The sequence below is a fragment of the Serinus canaria genome, chromosome 2, assembly GCF_022539315.1.
Source record: "Serinus canaria isolate serCan28SL12 chromosome 2, serCan2020, whole genome shotgun sequence".
Classification (NCBI taxonomy): domain Eukaryota; kingdom Metazoa; phylum Chordata; class Aves; order Passeriformes; family Fringillidae; genus Serinus; species Serinus canaria.
The window spans coordinates 66,184,981-66,211,250 of NC_066315.1; the positions used below are offsets into that span (position 1 = coordinate 66,184,981).

A 26,270-nucleotide genomic window follows, 5' to 3' on the forward strand; every position below is an offset into this window, starting at 1 on the left:
ACTGGGAAATCTCCCAGACCAGCCTCTGGTCAGAGAGAAATAGGAAGGGAGGTTAAAGGGAAAGAACATGTCATCTCAGCCTCTGGTAAAAGAGAAAGAATATCTCATGAGACAGGGAAAGGTGGAGGGGTTTTTCTAGTTGTGGGGGACACAGAGACATGCAAGGACTAGATGGAGAGACCCTGGATTAAAAGTCTACAGAGAAAAAGGGATTACAAAGATTTTCATCTGCACAACAAGAATGAGGCCTTACAGCCATGTCCAAAAGGGAAATAGTTTAGGAAACAGTCAAACACCATGCTGAAGAGCACTACTCATAAATAGCTGCCAGCCCACAGTCGAAGCAAAATTTAAGAGTGAACAAGAAATTCAGAAATATACTGAACAAGTCACACAAAACAAAGCATTGAATTTCTAGTCATTAAGTGACAACATTGATCCTGTGCAGTGAGGCAGGCAGTGGCCTTCCAAGAGGAAGCAGCAACTGTGTATGTGGTCACATTCATGGAAGGGTGTCTGAAAGCTCCGGCTTTTGAGAACAAGAGAGGCAAGACGGAACCTGAGGGAAATAGGAAGAGAGTGTGAAGAGCAAGAAAAACTAGAAAAATAATGGCTGGAAGAAATTTTTGAGCCAGCATCACTGAAGAGAGAGGAAGAAGTATCTGCTCTTAACATAGGCTGAAGAAAGCAGAGTCAGACCAAAGGTTTCATGCCCAAGCAACCCCAGATGTCAAGGACATCAAAGGACCTCTGGCACCTCCTTTAAAATTCAGTATACAGAAGATAAATTTCATCACCAAAACAGGCAGCTTCTTCATTCTCTCTGTCCAAACCTGCCTCTGGGTTTTTACACAGCTACTGCCACCTCATTGTCACTAATGAGCCCAACAGTCTCATCTTTATTTTCAGTGTGCTTGACCATCTGGATGAGTCCAGTCACTGATTTCCATAGGAAGGCTGCTGCAGGCATATTATGTATTAACCTTTTATTATTAAAGGGAAGCAAGTGAATGGGAGAAACTGAGGTGATGAGCTGAAACAACGTTCCTGATACAAGAGAGGATATTAAATAGGAAGATGCAAATTAGAGACTCCCAGCTCAAAACAGGAGGTCTGTGTTCTGAATCAAGACCCTGAAGTATGGCTCAGGTCTCAAGAAATAATGGGAGTGTTTCCATGGCCTTCAGAATACTCCAGAGGACAGAGAAGCAAAGGTCAACAGAGCAATCACAAGTGGCTGCAATAAACAGAATGGAGTACACAGTTTACTGGAGGAAATATGGCCTGTGTAATTCAGAAGGCAGGATTTAGCTGCAGTGTCCTCAGAGAGCAGATTTGTCAGATATAAATATCAAATATAGCTACTATTCTTAATGCTGGCCTCCCAACCACATGCTCAGGGCATTTATAGGAGAAACAGCTTGCATTTAGCTTCAGTGCTTTCCCCCTCTAAGATAAATATTTTGTTAACTGAAACCTCTATGTAAACCTTTCAGCAGGACATCTCTAGGTGTTAATTCTTTTTAATTGAACACTAATTAAATTAGAATTCAGTCAAATTAGTAACCAGGTCAAGTGGTTTCTCTTAGTTACTATACTTAGTGAAATGTTCACATTAAAATAATTTCTCTGTTCTGGATACACATTACAACATGGAACTTTGCTACAGGAAAAACACCAAAGCTATAAAAAGCTAAATTTAAAGAAGCATCTGTTGAACTATTTTTTTTACTTTCCCACCCTCCCTGGCCTTCTTTCCCTGAGCAGACAGAAGTTTTACCAGGGAGACAGTGAGAACAAACAGAAATCTCACCTTCAAAATGACCAAGTTAAAGGTCTCGTATTTTAATTACTTGTCTTGGAACAACATTTTTGGCCCAACTTCAAAGCTTGCAATTACCCAGGTGTTTAAAGGATTGTTACGCATCAACAGCCATTTACCAAAACATTAATTACTATAAGTCTCTAAAACTTTCCTCAGCTCAACCTTTTTGTTTACTTTTCTTCAAAGACAAGTTGACATAATAGTCTAGACTGCCTAGCAGCAGTTTCTCAAAAGGGAATTTTGCACAGAAGTGTGTGGAATCTACATTTTAATTAATACACTTTCCAAATACTCTTCTGCATACCTCAGGATCAGTGTCTTTAGTTTGTGGTGACATCAACTTTCTGTAAAAATTGTATTCTGTTCTCTATATAGCAAACTAGCAAGATTATTTGCTCTTATCTACTTTCAATGGGCAAATCACTCTTACCCACAACTGACTTGATCTTGCAGAGGTGGATGGAGCTCCACACAGATAAAACTTTGAAACTGCAGCCTCTTCAGACCTGTAGATCCCCCATCTTGCAGTAGAAGTTATCACTACTTCAAATTTAAAAGTGTTTATTATAGAATGGACCTTATGTGGAGCTCCCAGGGCACGAGGTACTGCCAAGAGATGCAATACAAAACCTTAACAACTCAGTGTGTCCAAATGACCAGCACTCCAAAGACTTAACAGCAGCATAGGAAATTTAATCAACCAGTGCTTCCCTCTACAGAGAGCCTCAGGTGGGGAATGCCAGCACCTGGAGTGAGCTGCCATGGAAAGCAAAGGCAGTCTCTATTGTTTCATGGGAAGAGAGGCTCAGTTCAGCTGTCCTGAAGAAGCAATGCCACCAGTGGACCAGGAGGCCAGGAGGTACACAGCCTGTAAGAGTTTCTTAGAAACAAGGAAGGAAATATAAAGAAATGTCATCCTACAAATGAAGTTGCTTCCAAGGTGGAAGAGAAGACCAGCAGCTGGGCACTGCTTTGCAAGGAGAGAGCCAGCAGTGGAAAAAAGCACAAAATGGAGATGTTGGGACATTCTGGAGGAGGTCTGCAATTCAGCATAGGGAGGGGAAAGCCATCCTGGATGCATCCAGACATGGAAAAGCACAAGAAGGAATGGATAAGCTCAGCCTCGCACCTCCACTGCTCTGTGTAAAGAGTAACCCTGGGCTGAAAAGGCTCCTCTGTAACACTGTTCTGTAACATTTTGCTGCCAGAGGCAATGTGTCCATTGCCTCTGGCAGCAAAGTCTCCTAGGGCAGAGGGTTAAGTCTTCCAGACTCACCAGAGGGCAGCAGGGTGAAACCCAAGTTTCAGAGCTCCCTCTGGCAAAGGGTGGAAAACCAGAACCTAGAACTAGAAGATGGGAAGTTCAACCTACAGGTCCATGATAATGCCCAGTAAAGTCAACACAAATATCTGGGTGCAAAGGTGTGCCAACCCATTCAGCTTAAGGTCTTGAGCTTTACAGATATGAGGAATTAATATTATACCAACAGTTAAAGCAAAGAAAAAAATCAACCCCAGTCATAAGAATAAGAAATGCATTTAACTTTTTTTTTTACTTTTTCCTACAATTCTATAAGAAAAAGGGGCATTCCAGCTGTAGTGACAGCTATAGTACTACACTTCAGAGTTTAAATGCAGTTTGAGGCACAAAGATGGGGGAGAGGACAAAGGGGTAGTATTTATCTTTGTCCATTAAGTCAAGAAATAAGGCACTGATATGGCATTCTTTAGTTTAGATAGAAAATGCCAGCTGGTTATGGAACCAGTATGTTTCACCCAGAATAACTCTGACTTTCAAACTTCTCTAAACCAACCAGCCTAAAACACAACAAATCACATACCCACAGTGGGAGCTGCACTGGGATGCAGACAGATGCCTCTCTATAGCATCATGGAAACAGCTCCATCATATACAAATATATGCACACTATATACAAATCTGACCCCAACTTGAAACAGATTGATGCTAGCTTTGTCATCTGTATTACACAACCCATTCCAAAACCCAGTCGAGGAGGGTTATTTATTTTCTAAGCTATAAACACTGCAGTTGAATCAATTTGCCCTTTAGATTAGAAGCTCGGATCACATTTGTATAAATATCCTGTTGCAAAGAGGAAGACTTTATTACCACTATAACTGGCAGCTAAAACCAACAAGCGCCTTAACCCTTAAGGAATTGTGTTCAGTAGAAGAGGAACAGGGTCCCCAGGCAGTTGCTCTGCAGGGCACATTTATGTCCACACGTGTCTTTTCATGTAGGAGGAATCTTCCTGACCATCATGTTCCCATATTTCATTCTGGGTGCAAACGAAACTGTTTAATAAACTGACCATTAACGTACCGTATCTCCCTTTGATCACTAACACAGGCCACTGTGTTTTTCATAGATCAGTTGTTTGGACAGTGTGGGAGTGTTTTGAGGTCTGCATTAGCAGGATATTTACACTTGAAAACATACTGATGATCCAAACCAAGGACTAACATCTTTGATCAACCATAAACTGCCTTCTCTAGTCCTGACCTGACACCTCTCTGGGTGAGGGCATGGAAGTTTCGAGAAAGGAACTGTTTAAATAATGATCGGTTTTCAGGGACAAACCCATTTCTTCTCTTCCTTTGTAAAGGTCTTGTTTACATGGCATTCCACTCCCAAGGGGTACCAGAAATCACAGAGGTCTTTGCTGGTTCTTCCACAAAATCAGTCCTGCACTTTAGACTCAAGTCCAGGTTCCAGGTTGGTACCATGCAAGGGGGGAGAGTTGAGGCTGTGTAGCTCCTGTCTGCTGAAATTAAACAGTCTGTCAGATACAGCCAAGGTGGGACAAGCACCTGGAACCTGACACCACTTACCTTCCTAAACTGGTGCTTTGGCAAAGGTCCCTGTTTTCTGCATGTTCTAAAGGAGTGAAAAAAAAAAAAAAGAAGAAGAAAAAGATCCCACCCTAGTGTTCAAACAGCCCAGTCTCTTAAAACTCTAGGGGGTCAGAAGCTGAAGGGCAGCAACATCCGCCAGATGTGTCGCCCATTCCCTCTCCCAGCATCAGCCCCTACAGCCCACAGCCTGTTCCAAAACCCAGCCATCCCCCTCAAAGCAAACCAGACGTCATCTCAGCCCTGCCTGGTGAAGCCTCTTCTCCACACGATCCAAAATGCATACCACTGATGGCTGGCCACAAGCTTGACCCATCCATCCTGAGGATTTCATTAATCTCCTTGCAGCATCCCACTGACAGCTCCAGCAGTTTGTGTTATGACAAAATGTGGCCATTAACCACGGTTTGGTTAAAAAACAAAAGCTTAGTTTCTAGGCACTATTTTTCTTACCTTATGAAAGGGTGGAAGGAATGGGGAGATGAAAATATTACTGACACAAGTGAGTCAGTATTAAAAATGTTTTCTTTTTTGAGAGAGAATGTACATAGACCACACTATCCTCAATGTGAGTTTAACTGCCTGGAGCCCCCACAAGTATATTTTTCATATTTCTGATGGGACAAGGTCGGATTTCTGCCCAGAGGTTTTATGCTATTCAATCAGCATTGATCTCTGATCATTCATGCTCTCTTTCCATACATGTCTGCCTAGAAGACAGCCTCAAATGGGCCCATAGAGTCCCTGATATTAGCCTTGTCTACAGTGGCAAAAATCAGTTTGGTAATTCAGTAACTGGCAGAAGTTTTAGCCTCAGGCTTGGTTCCATTTTTAGCCATCAGGGAGCAGCCAGCAATGCCTCACGACTCCATGCAGCAGCGCACATCTGGGCTGGAGTCACACGCTCTCGCTGTTACTGTCCAGATGAGCTTTTTTTTCCCTTTGCTCAAGTAATACTGAATTAAGCCACTTCATTACACTTAATTGGAGCCAAGGGATACTTCCAGGCTCCGAGCTTTGGTGAAGATTTGTATTTACTGAACATTTCTCTTATCTCCTGCCCTGCCAAACTTGTTTCTTTGACAGAAGCAGGCAGGATCCTTTTTCTTTATATTTTTCCCCCAGAGGTGCATGCTGCCTTTCCCTTGTAGACTCCTGGTTTAAATCCATACATGCCAGCTACCCTCTTGAGAATCATTTGTGCCCAAAAGTATTTTAGGAGCTACCAATAATTGCCTTAGATAACTGTTAACCTCATAAACACCACAATTAACATGGTGTCTTTGAACTTTGCAGACTGGAAATCTTAACTGAACGGGCACATTCTGCAGCCCTTAGAGATGAATTGTCCTGACCAGAGGGAATATATGTCAGCACAAAAAGATGAAAAAAGATGTGACATCAACTCCTCTCTCTCACCTGCTAGTTCACCAGTTAGACTTCAAGATCTTTACAGACTCCTCCCTGTGCAATAAAATGTCATAAAATGTCAGGAAACATCAGGCTGTCATTCAAAACCATTAATCTAAAGGAAGTGTGACCCAACTTTTTTTAGTAGTTTTTGGTTTTTTAAGTTAAAGGCAGCTGTTATTTTCTGGCTCCTAAGATGTTTTCTAAAATTCAATAGAAGCCTTACAAATATTTAGAAAATTCCTTCAAAACCCAATGCTTTCTTTTTCTTATAATTTACCCTTTCAGTGTTGTGATCTGGAAAAGAGAACACTGTATCTCAAATTAATCCACTGAGACAAGAGGGGAGAAAATAAATTTTGGACTTTTTTCCCCCCAGTAAAAGCAAGTAAGTGAATGGATGATCAAAACCCATAATCTCTCAAATAATATAATTTCTTCAGGCATACCAGAATAATCTGAGGCATTTTCCCCCTCCATGCAGAGATATTAGCAAACAGCTAAGTACAATTTTTTAGCATTTGTTTTCAAGAATATTTAGAGGCCAAATTCCACCCAGGTCACCAGTGAGGGTGAATGTTTGTAGCCAAAGGAGTCAGACCTCAACTGAGTGTAACACTGAATGCGCTATATGCAACTTCTACCATCTTAACTATTTTAACAACTGCATATTTTTAATATAAAGGGGACAATTAATAAATATATATGCACTTTTATATACAGATAATTTATATAAAATAGAAAGCCTACAGCCTGAAATAGAGAGCTGTACAGAAAATAGAATCCTATCCATGTCTACACGCACATGAAAGAGTCCTTTAAGCTGAAAGGAAAAAAGAATGGAAAAGGGCATGTCCTTTCTACAGCTGCAGGAATCTGTGAGCCACATCTTGTCCACCTCCGTGAGGATGATGTGACAAGTCCCACAGACTCATCTGAAGTACAAAATGCTTCAGCCAAACGTCTCCCTCCTTCCCACCAGTAAAAGTAAATAAATAAAGCAGGAAAAGAAACAAAAAGGGAGCCTTGAGGGACTGGATGAGTCAGGGGTTAGTAATGAACTACAGACACTCATCCCTGGGTCAGCGGTTCACGCCCAGCCCCTGTCAGGAGGGACAGGGAATTGCTGGCAGCCTGGAGGAAGCTGCGCTAGGATTCCCAGTCCCAGCAGCGGGATCCCCTCAGCATGGCTGCCAGCAACGGCAGAAGGGAATGGAAAGACCCAAAATACTCGCCAGCTCTTGGGCAGGGACCACCCTGGGGATCCCCACTAGGTGCTGCTGTCTCTGCTCTGGCTGTAGGGAGGCCTCTAGCACCCAGGGATGCCCAGGACACCCAGATGCCAAAGGACATGTCACAGCTTCACAGGACAATCCCATTTTGGCATGCTTCTGCTATGGTGTGTGAAACACAGATACAAGAACCCAGCATCATTGCTGCACACAGCCACTTTCAGAGCAGAGAGTTTCTAATTTTGTTAGGAACAGGCTGTACCAGGGACCATATCCTGTACTTTATCCAATATTTCATTCTCTTTCCCACATTGCCTTGCTTGCTCAGTTTACTCCGAAAAAATGTTATATCCACATAAAAGTTGACAGTTCTCCTACTCTGAGCCCTGCTTCGGTGACTGCCACAGAGCAGCTTATCAATTTCTTCCACAGATGCTTGGCAGAGGTTTCCTTCCTGCTCCAGAGGAGGTGGGATCTCTACTTCTGGAATCTGAAGCAGACCAACACTTGCCATTTCTTCTGCAATGTGTCTCCAAATGAACAATATATCTAACATCTATGAAATCTGCATGACATGAAATCTGGACTTTGATCAGTTTTTCAGCTGGGCACTGATGTAACATCCTAAGTAGCATGCACAACGCCCCAGGAGGCACTGCAGCAACCTGCAAGTTGAAGCACCTGCAAGAGGGAACACTGATCTCCCGAAACCCACACCTTCTTCCCCATCACCTACGTCCCCAAGTATTTCTCTCTTTTCCCCAGGAGCCACACTCCCCACAGAACAACCACGAGCTATTTGATGCTGCCCTAAGAACTGCCAATCATCAAAGGCTGATCCCTCCAAATGGTACCAGTGGAAACACTGGAGAAAGAAGGAGCAGAAAGGAAAACGCCCATCAAGCCTTCAAAGAGAAAACAAATTCAATTTTTTCAAACACTGCTGGCCTTGATTTTTTTTTTTTTTAAATGCCTGCAGCAGAGGAACAGTTACAGTCCTGACAAGTTTTGGTAGAAGTAATGAAACACTTTTGTACCACAGCATTACTCTGACATTTAATTGACCATGTATTTCCATCTTTTAGCCTTACATGATTCCTCCATCTGAAACCTTACTCTTTTAAAATTAATCACTCCATTTACACTTGTTTGGATTTTTGTGTCACAGTTTCTACCCTGCCACTCTCACTTTTCCTCTCTCATTGCCACTGAAAGACCAGAAATTATTTTGAACCTGTGGTCAGCATGTTGAATTTTCTTCTGCTTTATTTACTTTAATATAAGTCCAGCTGAGAGTGGATCAAGTCTGAGCTAATAACCACTATTTTTCAAACGGGCTGCTTGTATTAAGTTGAAAGGGGATATGTGAATTTCACTACACAACAGCAATGACAGCAGTGCTTTAAAAATCTACTGCTTCTCAGCAGATTCTTTCTTTATTTAAAGACAAAGCTTGCAGCTAAGTCACACCCTCATTCACACCCTACCATGCCAGTTTCCCATAAGGAAGGGACCCTGCAATAACATAACCCTGTTAACACAAACAAACCTATATTTATTTTCAGCCTTATCAATATTATTGCATAATCTCAGCCTTCTCCAGGACAGCACAGAGGAAGCCCCCTCTTGCATACCTGTTCTGATGTTCCTGCAGCACCTGGTAGATGCTGATAAGGAAGGTTTGGTTTTTAAAGCTTCCCAAAACGCAGTCCTTGTAGATCCGAAACTCAGCAGCTGTGACGGCCTCTCCCTCAGGAATCTGAGACAAATTAAACTTGAATTCCTTGTGGTGCCGCTGGTGAGGCGTGAACTCCTTGTCATACTCAACTGCAGATGGGAAAAGGAAAGAAAAGGAAAAAAAAAGGAACCATGACTAAAATTTAACAACAAAAGGTTTCTACATGCTGCCACCTGTTCCTTCAAAAAAAACAAGAATCTTGTCTTTTTCTCCAAAGAAAGCCCTGGTGAGTGTCAGGAAAACTTATGGAATTAAAGCTTTTCAAATACAGTACTAAGTGAAGATGAATGTTCCTCCTCGCCAGCCAATTCCTAATTTTTAAAGAAAAGCCAACTTGGACAGGTGAAATATGACCATGCATTTTGGTCCTGCGTAAAACTCTGAAGCTTGTGATCACTCCCAGCATTTTCCACCTGTGGCTCTCCAGGTTCTTTACAGCATTTCCCTGTCTCATAGCACTCTTACAAGCAGGGAGACATGTAGTTCCATTTTGCCTTAGCACACAAAGGCACAGCCAGAACCAAGTAATAGCACCAGGCACTATTCCCTAAGTGCCCTAACACATCCTGTTTTCTGGTTCCCAGGTTTGTACACTAGCCATTGGACCACCTTGTGAGTGAATACGATTAACATGACATTTATTTTGAGGGCTAAAGTCAACCAGAGCTCCCCCTCCTTTGCAGAAGCTTATTTTAGAAGGAGAGAACTGAAGAGTGACCACTTTTAGTTTCTGGTCTTAGACCTCCTTGGGTACATTATCAGCACAGGATTTAAGACAGACACAAAGAAGAATTCCTCCTTCTTTAGGAGTCAGGATTTGCATCTTCTCTGTCTGAGGTGCCCTTTGCAAACTCTGCTTCCAGTCCCACTCTTGTATTACTTGATTACATCTCAGTTTAGTCTGACTTTGATTAATTGTGTTATTTTTTCTAATTTTCTACTAGAAATTGCTTAAAACATTAACTTATTATATAAACATACAAAATTACATCTTTACAAGCCTGAGGGGACGAAAAGCAAAAACGAAAAGCAAAAACAAAAACCGTTCCCACCACTGGAACTGAAAAAGTGCATGTCAGTGATGAATAAGTCACCATTGCATTATCATTAGGGACATGATTATGTGCACAGGCAGCAAAGGAAGAACAGATCCCTTTTAATGTTTGTCTTTGTGGTCACTTTTTGTTGTTCTCCCCGCCCCCATTTAATACATCAGACTGCAAAGGCGTCCATGAGCCTACTCTCACAACATCCCCATGAGGTAAGCAGCAATGCCTGTTCTCCAGCTGGGATACTGAGTCACCGGGAGAGTGACTTGTCCAAGGACAGGCGGTGGAGGCTTGTGGCAGAGCCAGGAATGACAAGCGCCGAACCTCAGCCAGCGTGCCTGAGGTTCGGCGCTTTACCCACAGGTTACCTCCCTGAAGAACAGACATCTCCCAGGTGCTGGAAACAGCCCATGGAGACTTTCCCCTCCACCTTGCCCAATTGCCTGTTCCTCCTCATTCTCCAGTCATAGTTTAGTCCGTCCTCTCCCTTTCTTTTGGCAGCCCTTCCATGCGAGCTGCCGCATCTGGCTGGATCCACATCTTGGCTCCCTGTGAGACGCTTAGTCACATCCTTCTCTTTGAAGCTCACCTGGAAATCTTTTCACCTCTGCATGACTGCTGCCAAGCGATCTGTGGGACACCACACTGGGGAATGTCGTGTTAAGGGCTGCCACAAGGCAAACAGGCAAATTCTCAAACTGCTGTCAGAGTCAGACACCGCTGCCAATTTTGTTGGTCTCGCACTGCATCTGTCTGAGCAGCTCATAGGTCAAACAACAGACAAATGAGGGTGACTGGGCTCTATGGCTTCCAGAAATGAGCTTGTAACACCCAGCATCTCTGTCAGGGACTGCACCAAGGCTAGTGATGGTAACACACTCAATTCCAGTGCCACCAGGAATTACCTCTCTGGCTATTGGTTATGGGGGATCTGGGCTTCCCTTTGGAGCACCTGCCCCTGTACTTAATAGGGATCAATTCCAGAGATACCGGACTGGTTGGTGTCTCTTGCATGTACGCCCTCCGAGACAGGACCTGAGGTGCCTAATCACTCCCCATCCTGAGGAGAGTCCCACAGGATGCACTTCCCAAAAGAGAGGAGTCATGTACTTTGAGAACTTTGCAAGCAGCCAACCAATGAGAAACGGCCTTGGGCTGCTTGCAGCAGGACGTGCCCAGCTTGGCCCATTTACTCGCTGCTAAAAGACGAGAGGATGTAATTAATGGTGAGGGAATGTCTAAATCCAGGGCTTTGGAGAGGCACACATATGAAGCAACAGCTCTAGATTTAGAACTCGCTACATCCTCGCTCATGGCTGCAGTGACCAGCTGAAACCCACAGCCCCTTCCGTGCTGTCACAGGGAGGAGCTGACCTACAGGCGAGGTGCAGTGAGGCGGCTTTTCCCCAGGCTCGTGGCTGAGGATGATAAAGAAGAAGCAGGAAGAGCAAGGGGAAGGACACAACCAGGATAAGCAACTGAACTCCATCAGGGTGCCAGAAAGCTAAAATTACACCAGAGGCAGCAAAGGAGTCACTGATGCTTCCTGCCAGCTCTTGCCCCACATCCAGATGTGATATGGTCTCTCCTGGTGCACGAGAGAGCCTGGAACTGTCCCACACAGCACAGAGCTCAAAATGAGCCCAAACATCACTTTTTGTTGTTCCTTTCTGACCTCCAGCCAGCAACTGTGTCCTGATCTCCACTCATCACCACAAAATGTGCAGTTTAAAAGTGATATAACCAAACTCTCGTCTTTAAATCAGTATTTTCCCACACTCCTCTCCTAAAATGTCAAACACAAGTCACAAGAGGAAGAAAAGCCCACCAAAACAACTACTGCAGAGCATGACAAGTGGCAGCAGGTATGATGCTTGACTCCAATTACCCTTTACCAGTTTATAACTAGCCTGATATATTCACAATAGTATTTTCCTGTTTTTTTCAAACTTTCTTCCTTTATCCCCGTCCTTGCCCAAATACAGCACACAATCATAGAAGCTGACTAAACTGCTTACAGGGGAAATATTCAGACTGATTTCGTTATCAGGCTTGGCAGAATAAACAACCCGAAACGCACAAACAAGGAAATCTTTTTTTAATCCTTCAGATTAAGCAATTCAGCTCATTCTGTTATAAGAAAGGCAGGTTTCTGTTATAAGAAGGAAATACTGCTAGGATGATGGTGTCCTCCTCCACTGGGATCACTTCAGAAGCAGCCCAACAACATCACAGGATGGAAAAAAGCCTACATTAAGCTTGTATGAAGCAAGTATAAAAGTTTAATGAGTTGGAAAGTTTTTCTGGCTATGTATCTTCCCATGATACAATGGAGGGTGGATTTTTTTTTCTTTGTGGGCGTGGTGAGATATTTAAGTTCTATATACTCATTGTCACCCCATCAAGCTAATAATCAACTGTTTTCATTCAGCAAGACAGCTTAAAAATATAAAATGCCAACAGTCTTTCTCTGGGGGCTTTTTGCCCCCTGGAAACTCTTCATTTTTAACAAAGAAGTCAAGTTTTAGAACAGTAAAATTTGGAAAGACAAGATTCAAGCTGCTGGTTCCCAGGATTACCCAGTTTGGATTGCTATTGCATTACAATGCATCAGCTTGTATTCAAAATACAGACAGCACACACCAAAATGCAAGGCAACAGCAAAAAGCAGAAATCATTTCTCAAGCTGCTTTCCCGTTATTATTTTTTCCACATGAATACATTTGGGTCAGTCTGACCGGTGATGTGAAATCCAAAGCTAATTTCCATCTGACGATGGACATAAGAATGTCCCAACTGTGCAAAGCTCTTGCAGGGAAAATCAGGCAGCTCACAGCTGGGGCAGGTTGGATGGCAGAAGCCCTGAGAGGTGTTGGGCCCCCATAACCTTTTCCCAGAGTGCTGGCTGGAAGGTTAGGACCAGGCCAGACAGAACCTGTAAAATCCATCTTCATGGTCAGACTGTATTATCCCAAATATTACTATTCTTTTGCTGGAGTAAGTCCTTGGAGGTTACAAATCCAGGCCTGCACGTACCAGGGCGAGTTGGAAAAGAGACGGCAAACAGATTTTAGCCCATCATGAGCCAGAGGGACTGCCCACTCCACCATGGGGGTCTGCCCCCCTCCTGGCCGGTGGCTGCTCCTTTGCTTGCAATGCAAAAGGTGTGAGCTCTGGACTTTGGACTGAGTGTTTCACTAGAGCCCATTTCTAAGCAGACTGCCAGAGCATGCAGAAAGAGTTAACAGAGAAGCCTGCCAGTAGCCCTTTACATTCCCCTTAACAAATATTTTTAAATACTGTACAAACACAGCACTATTGTTGAGCAGTTAAAAAGGAAAGAATGGCAAAATTAGGGTTACTGTGGTTTTGAATTTTGTGTATTCTAATTCTAACCCAGTGTTGCAATAGCCAATTTCAGCACAAAATGTCCCTGGTTTAAAAATAGCATGCTGCTCACAATACTTGTTACTTTAAAAACACTCCACAGAAAAAAAAAATTAATTGAGAAATTAACACATCTATTTTGGCAACTATACCATCCTACTTCCATTTGATTGTGTAGCACACACCTTGGACCAAAGGAAGTCCAAGTCTAATGACAGCCATGGAAATAAATTCTCCTTCTGCATTGGAATTTTAAGCATTCCTTTTTGGATCTAAATCAAACCAGCATGCAGAAATAACAGGTCAAGAGCCTTTCCTGAGGAAACACAATTTTCACTTAGAACAGCAGCACCAAGTATCATGATATCTGGTGATTTTCTCCAGTTCTCAGCTGCTGAGAAAAGTGTTAGGTCAAGTGTTCAGGTGAGAATTAAAATACTGGCTTAAGAAAGTTTCTAGTTCAAACTCTAATAAAACAAAGCCAAAAATACTAACCTACAGCTCCAGAAGTAATTTTTTAAAAATAAATTTCCTACATAAATAATTATTATTTCCATGACAATGTGCCTCGGAGGGCACAGGGAAGGAGTGGGGTTTCAAATTAAAAAGACAGGACTGTTTAGAACATTCTGCATTTGTCCTGACCCTAGCAAAGCAGAAACTACCATAGAATCTTTTGCACATCAAGATCTTTAATGGTGACTTGGTTTTGCAGGGCCACATGCTCCAGGAAAAGTAGCCAGGATTCACAACCTGCTTATACAAAGTGAGTTTTGCATAAGTGCTCCTGAATTCAGTTTGAGAACCAATATAAGTAGTTCTTATTTATTTCTTCTCAGCCTTTACACATGACCCACTCCCAAATAAAATGAGTAAACATCTGAAAACTGGAATTGCTTGCAGGAGATTCACCACCACATCTACATAATCAGCACAAAGGCAATTCCTCTGTATTACATCACCAATTTCTGCTCTAAGTCAACAGCATTTATCACATCTGGAGCAATGAAGCAGTGTATTATGCCTCAAATGCTTTAAGCATTACTAAAGCTCCAACAGTCCCCTCTGATAAATGGACCATGTACACATGTGACTGATCTACTGCTGTGAACTTACAGTGGCATCACCAGAATTTCTTCAATACTGGCAGACAATAGCTTGCACAGAACAAAATTCACATGAGCTTAAATCCTCCCTCCTTGATCTTGGTCCACAGTTGCTAGTTGCTTCTTTTGAAGCAAAAGAGAGTAAGAATGTGGAGGTTTGTACACCCAGTCTGAGAGATGTCCAGCTTTAGAGCAAGACTCAGTCTTCATTTGGGTCTTACAATTTGCCTTCTGTTTCACAGTGGATCTTCATGGATGGGGTCTGCAAGGCATTTACTCTGAAGAGATGCCTGAAGGCTTGTTTGTTTTCCAAATCCATTAGGTCAACCTAAAAAAAGATACCAAGTCTCCCAAACAGTCCCACGTCTCTGACAGATGATCACAACTGCAGAAGCATTGTTAAAGATTAAAGCTGACATTTCTTCCTAAAATAAGCAGCATTTCCCAAACACTGTTTTAAAAACTGCAGAGTACAACCCAAAGAGCACAATGTACCAGTTTAATATCTTCAAATATGAAGGAGAGAAGACTAAAAGGCTTTGCAGGTACTTTCTGCTGCTTAACAAGGAAATAGAAGTTACATTGCTCTAGTGGACCTGCAGGTTCAAGAGCAGGTCAGATCAGCAGCAAAAGCAGATATCTCCAGAAAGTAGTGAGGATGCCTCAGAAAAGGATCACTGCTGCCTGTTTTTCACACTTCCATGTATACAATGTGTGCCACTGTCACTTGGGCACCAAGATAAGGAGATAAGTGGTCCATCCCACTGCAGCAACATCCTAAATCCACTATGGGTTATGAACAGGACTGATCATTTTCTCTTTACTGTAAAGACCCAAAAGAAAGCAAAACCTTCCCGTTTTCAAAACTATGATTTATTAGCAGGCCATTTCACAGGTGGTGAGAAGGACAATTCTTCCTAAGAAGAAACTCAGATGAGACATTAAAATACAAGGTCTGAAAGCAAACCCTTCCCTGCCAAACATGCACAAGAGGTGGGGAGATAACTTCTTCCCACCTTGGTCTCAGCCCAGCAGCTTCAACTACTTTCTGCAATCACAGTAACTCTACACAGCCCCCCAGAATCTCCTAAAGATGACTGTTTCTTTCGTTTACCCCAGTTGTGATGAGGGATTCATCACACACATCAAGTCCCCTGCCCATTGCTCCTGCTGCTGCTCTTCTACATGCCAGATCTTCCCAGATTCCCCCCTCCCCCTTCAGCCATTTCTGAAAAGCAGAATGAGCAAAAATAACTAATTCCAAAAAGAAGCAGTCCCTCTGCTTCTCAGACATCTCCCCTGGATTTTCAGTACAGTATCCCAAACAAACTGACCAAGGTTTGCTCTCATGAATAAGAGCAGGTAAAAGCTTGCCACAACTCCCTGAAGAATTTGTCCCACATCCACAGGGGCAAAAGGCAGTTTTTAAACACAAAAAAAAGGTCAAGATTTCTACAGTTCAGTTTGGCATTGCACTATTTGCTGATCCCTCTGGGTCCAGCTGAGGTGGGTTAAACACAACCACCAGCTGTGCAACCATAAATTTAATGCAGTTTTAAATTACTGCCCAGACACCTTGACAATAATATGAAGATTCAAGGCCAACAAACTCCAAAAGGATGCTTTCTTCAAAACAGCTCTAATATCACATCTGGGCCGACACAATACAAAGTGGAATTGTTCCACTGGCTTTGGTGGAGTGATGCCAGTTTACAGCCAGTGAAGACCTGGCTTTATGCTCAATAGCTGTGTGTGCCAGAAAATAATGACTCAGAAAATAACCCATCATTAATCCAATCCCAATGTAATTATGGAGATTAAATTTAAACAATAGCAAATCTCTCTCTAAACATAACACTCTACGGAAGAGCTTCAAAGGAAGAGGGGTTTTTACTTTCGGATGAAATACGCAGCTGAGCTCTTCTTTGTTTCTTCGTGCTGGGAATCAAGCTGGAATCAGCTTGTAAAATCAGATTAAAATAGTTGCACAACAGCTTCCTTTCAGGATTCTTGAACCAAAGGCAGTTTGAAAATCAAAATAATGCCCTAATCAAATACATAATACCCATGGGACACCAGTAAGTACTAAAGAGGCATTTTCACATTTTCACAAAGATGCCTACTGTATGGCCAGTAAAGCTTTTCCACTCTGCAATGGGAAGAGGCAGCAGTGGGGACCAGCCTTGCTCTAGCACATGATGGGAAAGCTAAAGCAAAACTGAGGAGAAGGAATGCCCTTGGCAAAGTGCTCAGGGGCAGCTAAGCCAGGAGGCTGACTGCAGGCCACCAGCACCTCTGCCACCAGCACTCACTTTTGGGCTTCCTGGGCTGTCCCCCTTGGAATAACAGAGACCGCTTGGCAACTGCTTCCACAGCCGCCTGCTTCGTTCCTTCCCCACAGCTTCCCAACACAAATGTTAACAAAGCTGGTGTTTTCTTTCCATATGCTGGCACATATGGCAGGTCCCTGCACTGCAAACAGTGTTGTATCTTAGGAAAACAAAACATCTTTTTGCTTAAGAGATGCCAAACTGCTTTATCAAAGGCACTACTGTTTGCATTTTTGTGGCAATATTAATGCAGTTCCCACTGAGAAGCTGATAAAGACTCTGACTGCAAAAACACCCCTCTGGAAGAAGTGATCTGAAGCTATTTCTGTATTTCGTTTCCAAATAATTTGTGATTAAAATAATATTATGCTTTTCAAAAAGCATTTCTATTTCACAGCCAGGCTTCGTGCGTGCACAGCCAGCTTGCAGGAGGGAAGAAGCCGATGCTGCCAGCCCGTCGGCTCAGAGACACGATCAGAAGTGCTCTGCAGCTGTGCACATGGTGGGAAGAGAATTCTCCTACTGCTCCTGCTTGCCTCCTTGGCTTAGCATTAGCTCCTGTGTCCATACCCACACGGTGACTGCCTGGGACACTCAGAGCTGCCCGCAGAAATCTTCTCGCAGCGTTTCCCACCCTCCAGGTTCGCCACAGGTCACGCTGCATTTCCTGCTGGCATGACCACTGGAACGCAGCTCCCTGGAAGCACAGCTGCCCTGGGTGCACCCACTGGGCCTGGAAATATTTTCAGAATTTTTTAAATGGCATAGTCATCTCACATCATCTCTCAAAATTATTTGTCCTTCTGCAGGCATTTAAGGCAGGACAGACCAATTCAGTTGCAAGTTTGAGCTAAATTTCAAAATACAGGTTGTGCAAAGTGGGAAGGTTTTTTTTAATTTATGGGCATTACCGTCTCTGCTTTTCTTGCAGGTGAGGTTTTATGTTTGTTGGAATGACTGTGAATCAACCAGCAGCAAGTAGGAAAGCAGGCAACAGATGAATGTTTGCAATTTAAGTTGCAAGATTTCATTTTGTTGCGCACTCATCTCTTGGCATCACAGGCAGGTTTCAGCTTTTCATTTAATAGCCCAGCTGAGAAAGATATCTCCAGAGCACAATGCAATCACTCCCCTTAAAAATACTGTCCAGAGCATTTATAAATTTTTGGAGAAGTTTAATCCAGCACTCAAGACTCAACTACACAGAATTCAGCCCTGCTCCAGAGATTGTCAGGCTGTCCTGGAGACTACACCACCACTGTAAGGGCATGGCCATTGCTGACATGACTTATCACTCCAGCTGATACCATGAAATGCTGTTGCCTCACTTATTGTTCAGTATTTCATATTTTAGACAGGGCTCCAATTTCAAATGACTGAATTAAGCAGCATCCAAAAGACCACCAAAGAGCATGGGCTTTGGGGAATGGGCAGGGCACTCTCTGAGACAGCATGAAGGACACCAGACCTGACATGAGCCAGAGAACAGATGATACAAGAAAGGAGGAAACACTGGCCCTAAGAAGGGCAGAAAGTGACTGCAGGGATAAAAAGAGTAAAATTGTGGTCTGGAGACCCCACAAATTGCCAGCCTTTAACACGACAACAAAAAAAAAAAAAAAGACTCTTTGTGACAGTCAAGGCAAGAAGATGCTACAGCTCTGAAGATGAGGAGAGCAAATGCATGAAGTGCCTGAAGAAACAATGAAGTGTTTTAAAGACTGTTACTCCTGGCTATGTATATTTGTCCACGGAACAGCACAGTTTGTAAGGGAATCTAACCTCAGTCCATCCATTTGCTGTGTGCTGGCCTGGCACACTGATCCAGAGGAAGGGGTTCCAACATGCCACTGGGATGGGAGATTCTCAACCACCACTGGGGCTGAACACCACCACAGTGTTAGGACAACTCCCTGTGTCAGCTGGAAGAAACAGCAACTTGGACAACATTGATCTATACAGAAATACCAGAGCACCTTTGCTAAACCCGCTATTTCTCTTCTTTTTATCACTTCTTCCTCCCTGTCCTTCTGTCCTGGTCATCCTGACAGGCTCCCTGAAGGTTCAGGCAGGACTCTCTCAGGCCCAGGAAGCTGGCAAAGAGAAGATGGGCAAAGAAGGATGGAGAAAGGTAAAGGAAAGTCTCACCATTTCCACAGCCTTCTCCAGCAAAGGCAGGAGGGCCGTGAAGCTGCTCACTGTGCAACCCCAACACATCTGGGAAGTGCTCAAGAGCAGCAACCATGAAAACTGAAAAAAACCCCAACAGAAATCATAGAATATTTTACAGCCCTTACAGCAATGTGAAGTAAGTGTTCATCTTTCTGAGGCAATAAAACCTTGCAAAGCACTCTCCCCACACTGTGTCATGATTTGCCCCCTCCATGCACTCAGCCAGAGAGAACTGGAGGGAACTCTTGGCATGCCTTGCTCGTAAAAACCGAGATCTCCTGCCCTACCATGCCACTGAACTACCATTTTTTAATCTGTCTACTGGCCATGCCAGCAGGGTGCAATTTGGGAAGTGACTTTTTTACCTCTGAAACCTCATCTGCTGTCAACCAACATAATGATGCTGCGGAGAGCCAAGCAGCCGTCAGACGTTTAAAAATTTGCAACCGCTGCGGGCGGCTGGAGCAGAGGTCAAAAAATGGTCATTAATAGTTTTACCTAACCTGCAGCTTTCAGCTGCCCAAAACACAGCCTTAAAAAGAAAAGAAAATGACATCACCCACCCAGCTTTAACAATCTGCTTAGGAGTAAAGAATTTCACTCTTTAAGAACAGAAATTATAAAAAAAAAAAAAAAGCCTTGACAAAAATGCCTGGTTTGACTAACAGCTTTGGTCTAAGCCATCCTTTTTCATTATTTTTTATATTCCCATATCCCACAGTGACCAGAAGCATACTTGGAATGTCTCTGTCCATCTGATAAAGCCATCAGTGGCGGCAGCCCTGCGCCGGGCCTGCGGGGGACACGGCTTCTATTCCCAGCTGCAGAGCACAGTACCCAGCTCGGGTGAAAGCCAGGGAGATGCAATGCTTTGGGAATGATGGGAGACTCCCAGTCAGGGTAGGAAATCCCAGGGAAAAAGTAAGACTTGAGGAAAAGCACCATTAAAAGAACTATTAAAAGGGGATTTGTGGAATAATCCTTAGTTCCACATAGTTGGCCTGACTTACATACAGTAGCATAGCTGGGTAGTTCACCTGAAAAACATCCAGCAGGAAAAGGGACAGACTCTGCCAAGTACTACTTTTTTTTTTCCTCCCCTTTCTCCCCACCCCCTTCACTTTCACCAAATACCCAAAGCAATCCTTGGGCTCCAGGCATTTAAAATTCAAAAGTTGTTTACATATGTTCTTAAAGTAATAGCACATAAATTGACTCCAAAAGCTCTCAAGGTAACAAATAGGAAATTAATAAACTCTACTGGTTTAAAAAAACAACCTGGTATGTTGGCATTTCTGGCTTTCAGTTTATCTTGCCTTTTTTTTTCTGTAAGTTATCAGGTTCCTGGAGACAGAATTTAAAATGAAAAAAAAGAGAATGTGTCAAAATTTTCAGCAGAGCAGCTTGCCCACAAATTAATTTTTAGACATTTGGCTTCTGTATCTTTACTCCCTGCAATCATGTCCTGGCTGTTTGGCTATCCCAGCATTTCTCTGCCCCACCCAATCCAGCCTTGTCATCACTGATTTTATTTTTCCGCTCTTCTCTCTTAGTAATGCCCTCCTCTCTTGCCTTGACTGGTCACAAGCCAACCTTGGAGAAAAACAGCAAAACTCTTTCAAATTTGAGTATACATAAATATATATAGAGAAATCAATTTAAATAAATGCCTACAATAACTTTCTTCTTAAAATACATCTTTTATCTTTCGTTGCGCCCGAAGTTTTTAATGTTGTCAACAACTAAATTACCCAGACACAGATTTTAGTTTATGACTCAGTTTATGATTTAGTTTGTGACTATTTATTTTAGTTTATGACTTTAGGGACATTGGTTAAAAAAATTACTTTTTTTTTCCTTAAGTCCCTTAATTATTTTTTTTTAAGTTACAGCAGGAGGGTAATGCTATGTATCTGACAGTATTAACAAGACTCCATGGAGACAGCTGCCATACCTACTCAGTTTTTACTTGTGTTTTAATAAGAAAATCATCAACCATAAGAAAGTTTGGATCAGGTTAGCACATCAAAGCACACTTTTTACAAACATATAAATAGTGGGGAGAGTTGAAAAGTACCAGACTTTTTTAATGCAAATTTACAGAATTTTTTTCATTTCTGGACACAAAGCTACCCTAACAAGTGTTGTTGTGGCTTCAGCAAGTGAATCTTTTTATGGCTATTTTCTCATAGACACAGCAAGACTAAAGCTTTTCTAATGTTTGCATGCAGAGAAAAAGGCAATTAATTATATGGCATGTCCTACTGAAGAACTTCCTCCAGTCAAAACAGGAGAACAGGAACCTCAGTGTTATATAATTGATGTTACTAGCTGCAGCTGCTATCATACTTGGAGAAATCTCCAACTCAGAGCAATGATGAAGTGCTCCAAGATGAGTAATAATATGCTTGATATTAAGGGAGGGGGATAAAAAGGATTCTAAAAAATTTGCTTTTTGGTACAGTAACAGTCTCAGATAATTGCCAGGCAGAAAACACTGAGAGATACCAACAGAAAAACGCACCACATTTAAAGTGTTGTCTCCATGAAACTGAAATTGAGGAGGGGAGAAGTGGCTAGAGAGGAAACCCCTCATACTTGCCTAACCTGCATGAATGCTAATGCTCACACGTGTGCTGTAACAAGACTGGGGACTTTGAAAGCTCCAATCAGTAGGTGCATGAGCAAATATTTATTCTGATCCATTCCAACTCTCTGTGGTTTGTAAATCCCTAAGAAAAAAAAAAATTGCAGAACAAACCAGTCTAGACCACAGAATTCGGCTACTGTGTGCTAGTTAGAAAATTACAGGAAATAGACCAGCTCAAGAAGGGATTATTTGGTGGACTTTTTTGTTTGTTTTCTGAAGACCTGTGACTACCTGATATATGTGCACTTGTTCGGGTAGCTGAGGAGAATTCTTTTGAGCATTATTTCAAGCATAATCACTGCAATATTGAATTCCACATGCTTGATGTCTTGGTGAGGTGTTGATGTATATAACCTTCCAGATTCTTTCTGACCCACACTTTTCATCTGAAGACATTATAAAAAACAAAAAAAACCCCAACCCTAACCTGAACAATACCACCTTTGTATTTCAAGATCCTAAAGAGCTTGTAGCAACGTTATTTTTTACCCTGGTACTCAAATGCATGGAAAGAATCACTCGATATCTTTCCATCAGAGGAAAATCTGAGATGGAAAATATTTTAGATAGAAGGTTTATCTTACTGGGGATAGCATCCATTCAGAGCATTAGAAGGTCTTTCCAACCAGTATTAGAAAACCTTTTCTATGGGATGAAAAGAAAAATTTCTGCCTTTACCATGTGGAAAATATCAATAGCTTGAGCAACTCTGCTTTACACTGAGCCAGAAAGAGGCTGGGTTAAACAGAGCTCTCAGCTTCTACTGTAGGCACTGAGATAAGGCTGGGGAGCTAAAAAAATCCTGGCAAAGACAAAATGTTTTCTAAAAAGTATTTCCATAAGAAATGCTTTTCTCATAATTATGCTTTTAATATTTTTGAATCTGAAATTTTTTTTTCTACTAGGGAAAACAAAAAAAGAAGCACAGTAAGCTTTTTTTCAGTGAAAAGTTTTTCGAAGACAAGATTTTATTCTCTATATTAAAAAAACCTTGATATTCAAAACCAGCAAAAATTATACAAACCTTTTTGAATAACTATTTTAGCCCCTTATGTCTAGCTCAATTTCAGGAAGTTTCTTTCCTCTGCCACTGCCTTTCTGCTGTTTCTTCAGCAGAGCAGCAGCAGCTGGGATGGCTGCCCAGCATCCAATGCATTGTCATAGGACCATCCCAAGTTGCATCTCACCCAAAACGTCTCAGAGCATGGGCAGTGACCTGATAACTGACCTTGAGAAAAGGTTATTACCCCCTGTGATTTGCTACACTCAAATGTTTGGTTTGGCTCAGAGGGTCACAGACCAGTATTGTTTGGGTACTGTGGGATTACAAAGCACAAACATCAGGGTCTTTAGTCAGGTATCTGAAACAGTAGGGCTATTTAATATTTTAAAAAGCAGTCAATTGTACTTTGCACACAGAAGAAAGTGTGATTGAAAGGCTTTGAAGAGACAGTCAAGTGTGAATTCTGCTTTCAGAGTGGATTAAAGAGAGAAATATTATCTAGTCTATCCATAAATAAATGCAAATATAGCTGGATTTGCTAAGGTTTTTAGTTTTGGTTACATTGCTTACAACAAAATGTGCACTGATAAACTTCCTCAACTAGTACTTATATAAGTATGGAATCAAGTACATGCTGATTCACTTTGAATAAAAAAAAGTTTTGCTATTTTTAAATAAAGAGAAACATGGATGCAATAGTTCAATACCTTACAACCTGCTGTTAGACACAAATAGCCAGTGCTCAAGTTAACATTCTGCACTCCATATTCATGATGTCCTGCATGCAGAAGAGCAGTAGAGGCTAAAGCTGCACTTCTGCACAGCTCAGGTAAAGCTGTGGGATGTATTTTCACTATATTCTTCTTCGAAGACTTGCATTTCTTCTATATGCAGTTTTAATCTTTTATTTTCTGACATGGAATAGTTTTCTTCTTAAAACTAGAAGTTTCTGGAAGGCTGCACACTCTTAAATAACCAGCACAGACTAAATCAAAAGTCTTTTGGACTGATATGTCATATTCAGAATACAACAAATATTCCTTCTATCCCTACCTTTCATTCCTTGTCCAAGGAGATACAGCTTACAAGTTCAAATATCACAAGTTCACGCATTAAGCAGCAGCAAGAAACTGCCCCTCAGAACCCCCTTCTAATGCAGCCACATTTGCTAGGAAAGTTATGGTCTTGCTTGAATTCTACATAACTGGAAAACAGAGCTTCAACAGGGAATGTTACTGCATGAGGAGCAAATATTTCTTCTTTAGATTCCAATTTGAAATACTTTACAAACTTTATGGCTTCCACCACAGCTCATATGCCTTACAGGGAGGCATTAAACCATGAATGTCATAGGAACACACCCAGGGATCTTGGGATCCTGGAGTTATCATAGGGCTAGAAATGGAGCTTCCATTTCCAAAACCTCAGCGCTTCCAAATGGATGCTCTTTTATGTCAGACTAGAACCAAAACATCCCAAAGTGAACCAAAACCACTGAAATCATATTTCACTGAAGCAAAAGGTTTCATGCTAACCGTACATAAAAAACTCCAGCTTGTAAGAAAACACAAATTGCCACATGGAAATATACAAATGGCCTAATTTCACCTCAATAGAGGGCAGAGCAAGCTAAGAGAAAGAGGTCAAGGAAACCTGACCCAGTTTCATCAGAAGCTGCTGCTCTACCAGGTAAAATCCAAAAGTACACTTAAGCCATTCCTGGTAATTCACAAAGAACCCAGCTGAGCTGAAACAATTATCAGAAACACAGACAGCCTTGGCCCTTCTGGTTTGAGCAAGAAGGCTCAACCAAAACCATGCCTGACACTCCTGAGTTATTTGAAGCACTGCAATCAAAATGGTGCCCCAATTAAAATCTCTTTAGGACAAGTTATTTAAGTGATGGAATAGCCACACCTTTCGCAAAACTGCAAGGGGTAGGTAAAGACTCATGAAAACCCCTTTCCATTCTTAAGCCATTGTTAAAAGTCTTGTGAAAACCCCTTCCCAGAAAAAAAAAACCTCTCTCCAAGTTATTTTACCAACTGCACTTTGCTTTTTTTCCGCAATAAAGACCTTGGAAAGACCTTGGAAAACCAGAATGTAAATTATTTTGCAGCTTCCTTTACAAGGCTCTTCTTTCTACAAGATGAAATTTTTTGCTGGCACCCATAGCAAATCTATATTTTTAATACTAGTAGCATGATGGAGAAGCAAGGCAATTTAATGGTGGAAAATATTCTACTTGATTTTCCTCATTTCCCAATAAAATTGGCTGAACTTTATTTGGCTGTTCACCTCCACCAACTCAAGACTAACATCTGCTTTTTGGTCTATGTAGGTAATAGAAAGTTTCCATATATTTGGAGTTCATTTTGCATTCCTATAGATAGCAGAAAACTGTAGCAAAACTTTGCATTTGCAGAAAATAGCATCCACATCACAAGGTACAGGAGCAGACATTCAGAAAGACTAGAAAATACATGATCAAATACTGCATAATCTACTTTGCTCAACAGCTATTTTAACTCCTAAAAATCTACTCTCCACTGCTCATTTAGTATACACGCAGGCACTTGCTGAACTTTTATCCAGGTTAAAAATGTTAGAGTGCAAAAAATGCGTTTTCAGGCCATTTCCTAATTTTTCCTGTAGATGTAACTGTGTTTCATAGCTGGGAAAGGGCTCTGAGGCAGATGGTATTGCCAAGTACCAGTGTAGTGCATTAATAATGGAATGAAACTCTCTGTCTCGTTTGATCAGCATATGTAATGGCATAATCATGGATAAACTGCAGCTCTTATGGTTCTTTCTCCTGCCCACTGGCTGCACCTTTGCCATCACTCATGAAACATTGTTGGCATGCGCGTTTTCCACCCTCCAACCATGCTGCTTCCTTCCAAGTGTGTGATCCCTTGCTCTCTCACAAACACTCACTGAACCAGCAGTAGTGGGACGGGCTTCAAATGCTCACCTTCATTTGGGTGGTGAGAGACTGGCAGTAGATAGGTCTACACAGATGTTTAAATTCACTATTTTCTTGTCTGTTGAGTCTGCACCCACATCATGAAGACCTCAGGTCCTCCATACCACCAGTTATCAGCTGGGCAGGGCCATGGCTCTGTATCCACACAAAGTCCTACATCGGCTCCAGCAACAGACACTTGCCTACATCAGGAAGGGAGAAGCACCTCTGTGGCACATACACCCCACCCACTTCTCTCGCCTCTCAAATAAGAGGTCAATTGTTAGAAAACTAAATTTACATCAAGTCAAGTCCTCCCTTCGTTCTGGCTACATGGACCAGGATGTTTGCAGACTGCATTGTCAGAGGCCACTGGTGAGACACTGTGGGGAGAGGATGCGTGCTTCTCTCTCAAGCACCTGAAAAGTGAGAGAAAAACAAGGTGTTGGTTCCCCAGCCTTCCCCAGCACATTCACCAGGAGAGCAGTGGCAAGGACCTAGCTTTTTCTTACCAAATACAGAGATTTGT

The 26,270-nt window shown here is 42.2% G+C and overlaps 1 protein-coding gene across 1 annotated transcript in view; it reads right to left on the minus strand.

Moving 5' to 3' along the window:
* Positions 1–26,270, minus strand: part of BMP6 (bone morphogenetic protein 6) — an 87,801-nt gene that overhangs the window by 16,425 nt on the left and 45,106 nt on the right. Inside the window, exon 2 of the mRNA XM_030229878.2 lies at positions 8,976–9,168. Coding sequence (XP_030085738.1) covers positions 8,976–9,168 — 193 coding nt within the window. The remainder of the gene's footprint in view (positions 1–8,975; positions 9,169–26,270) is intronic.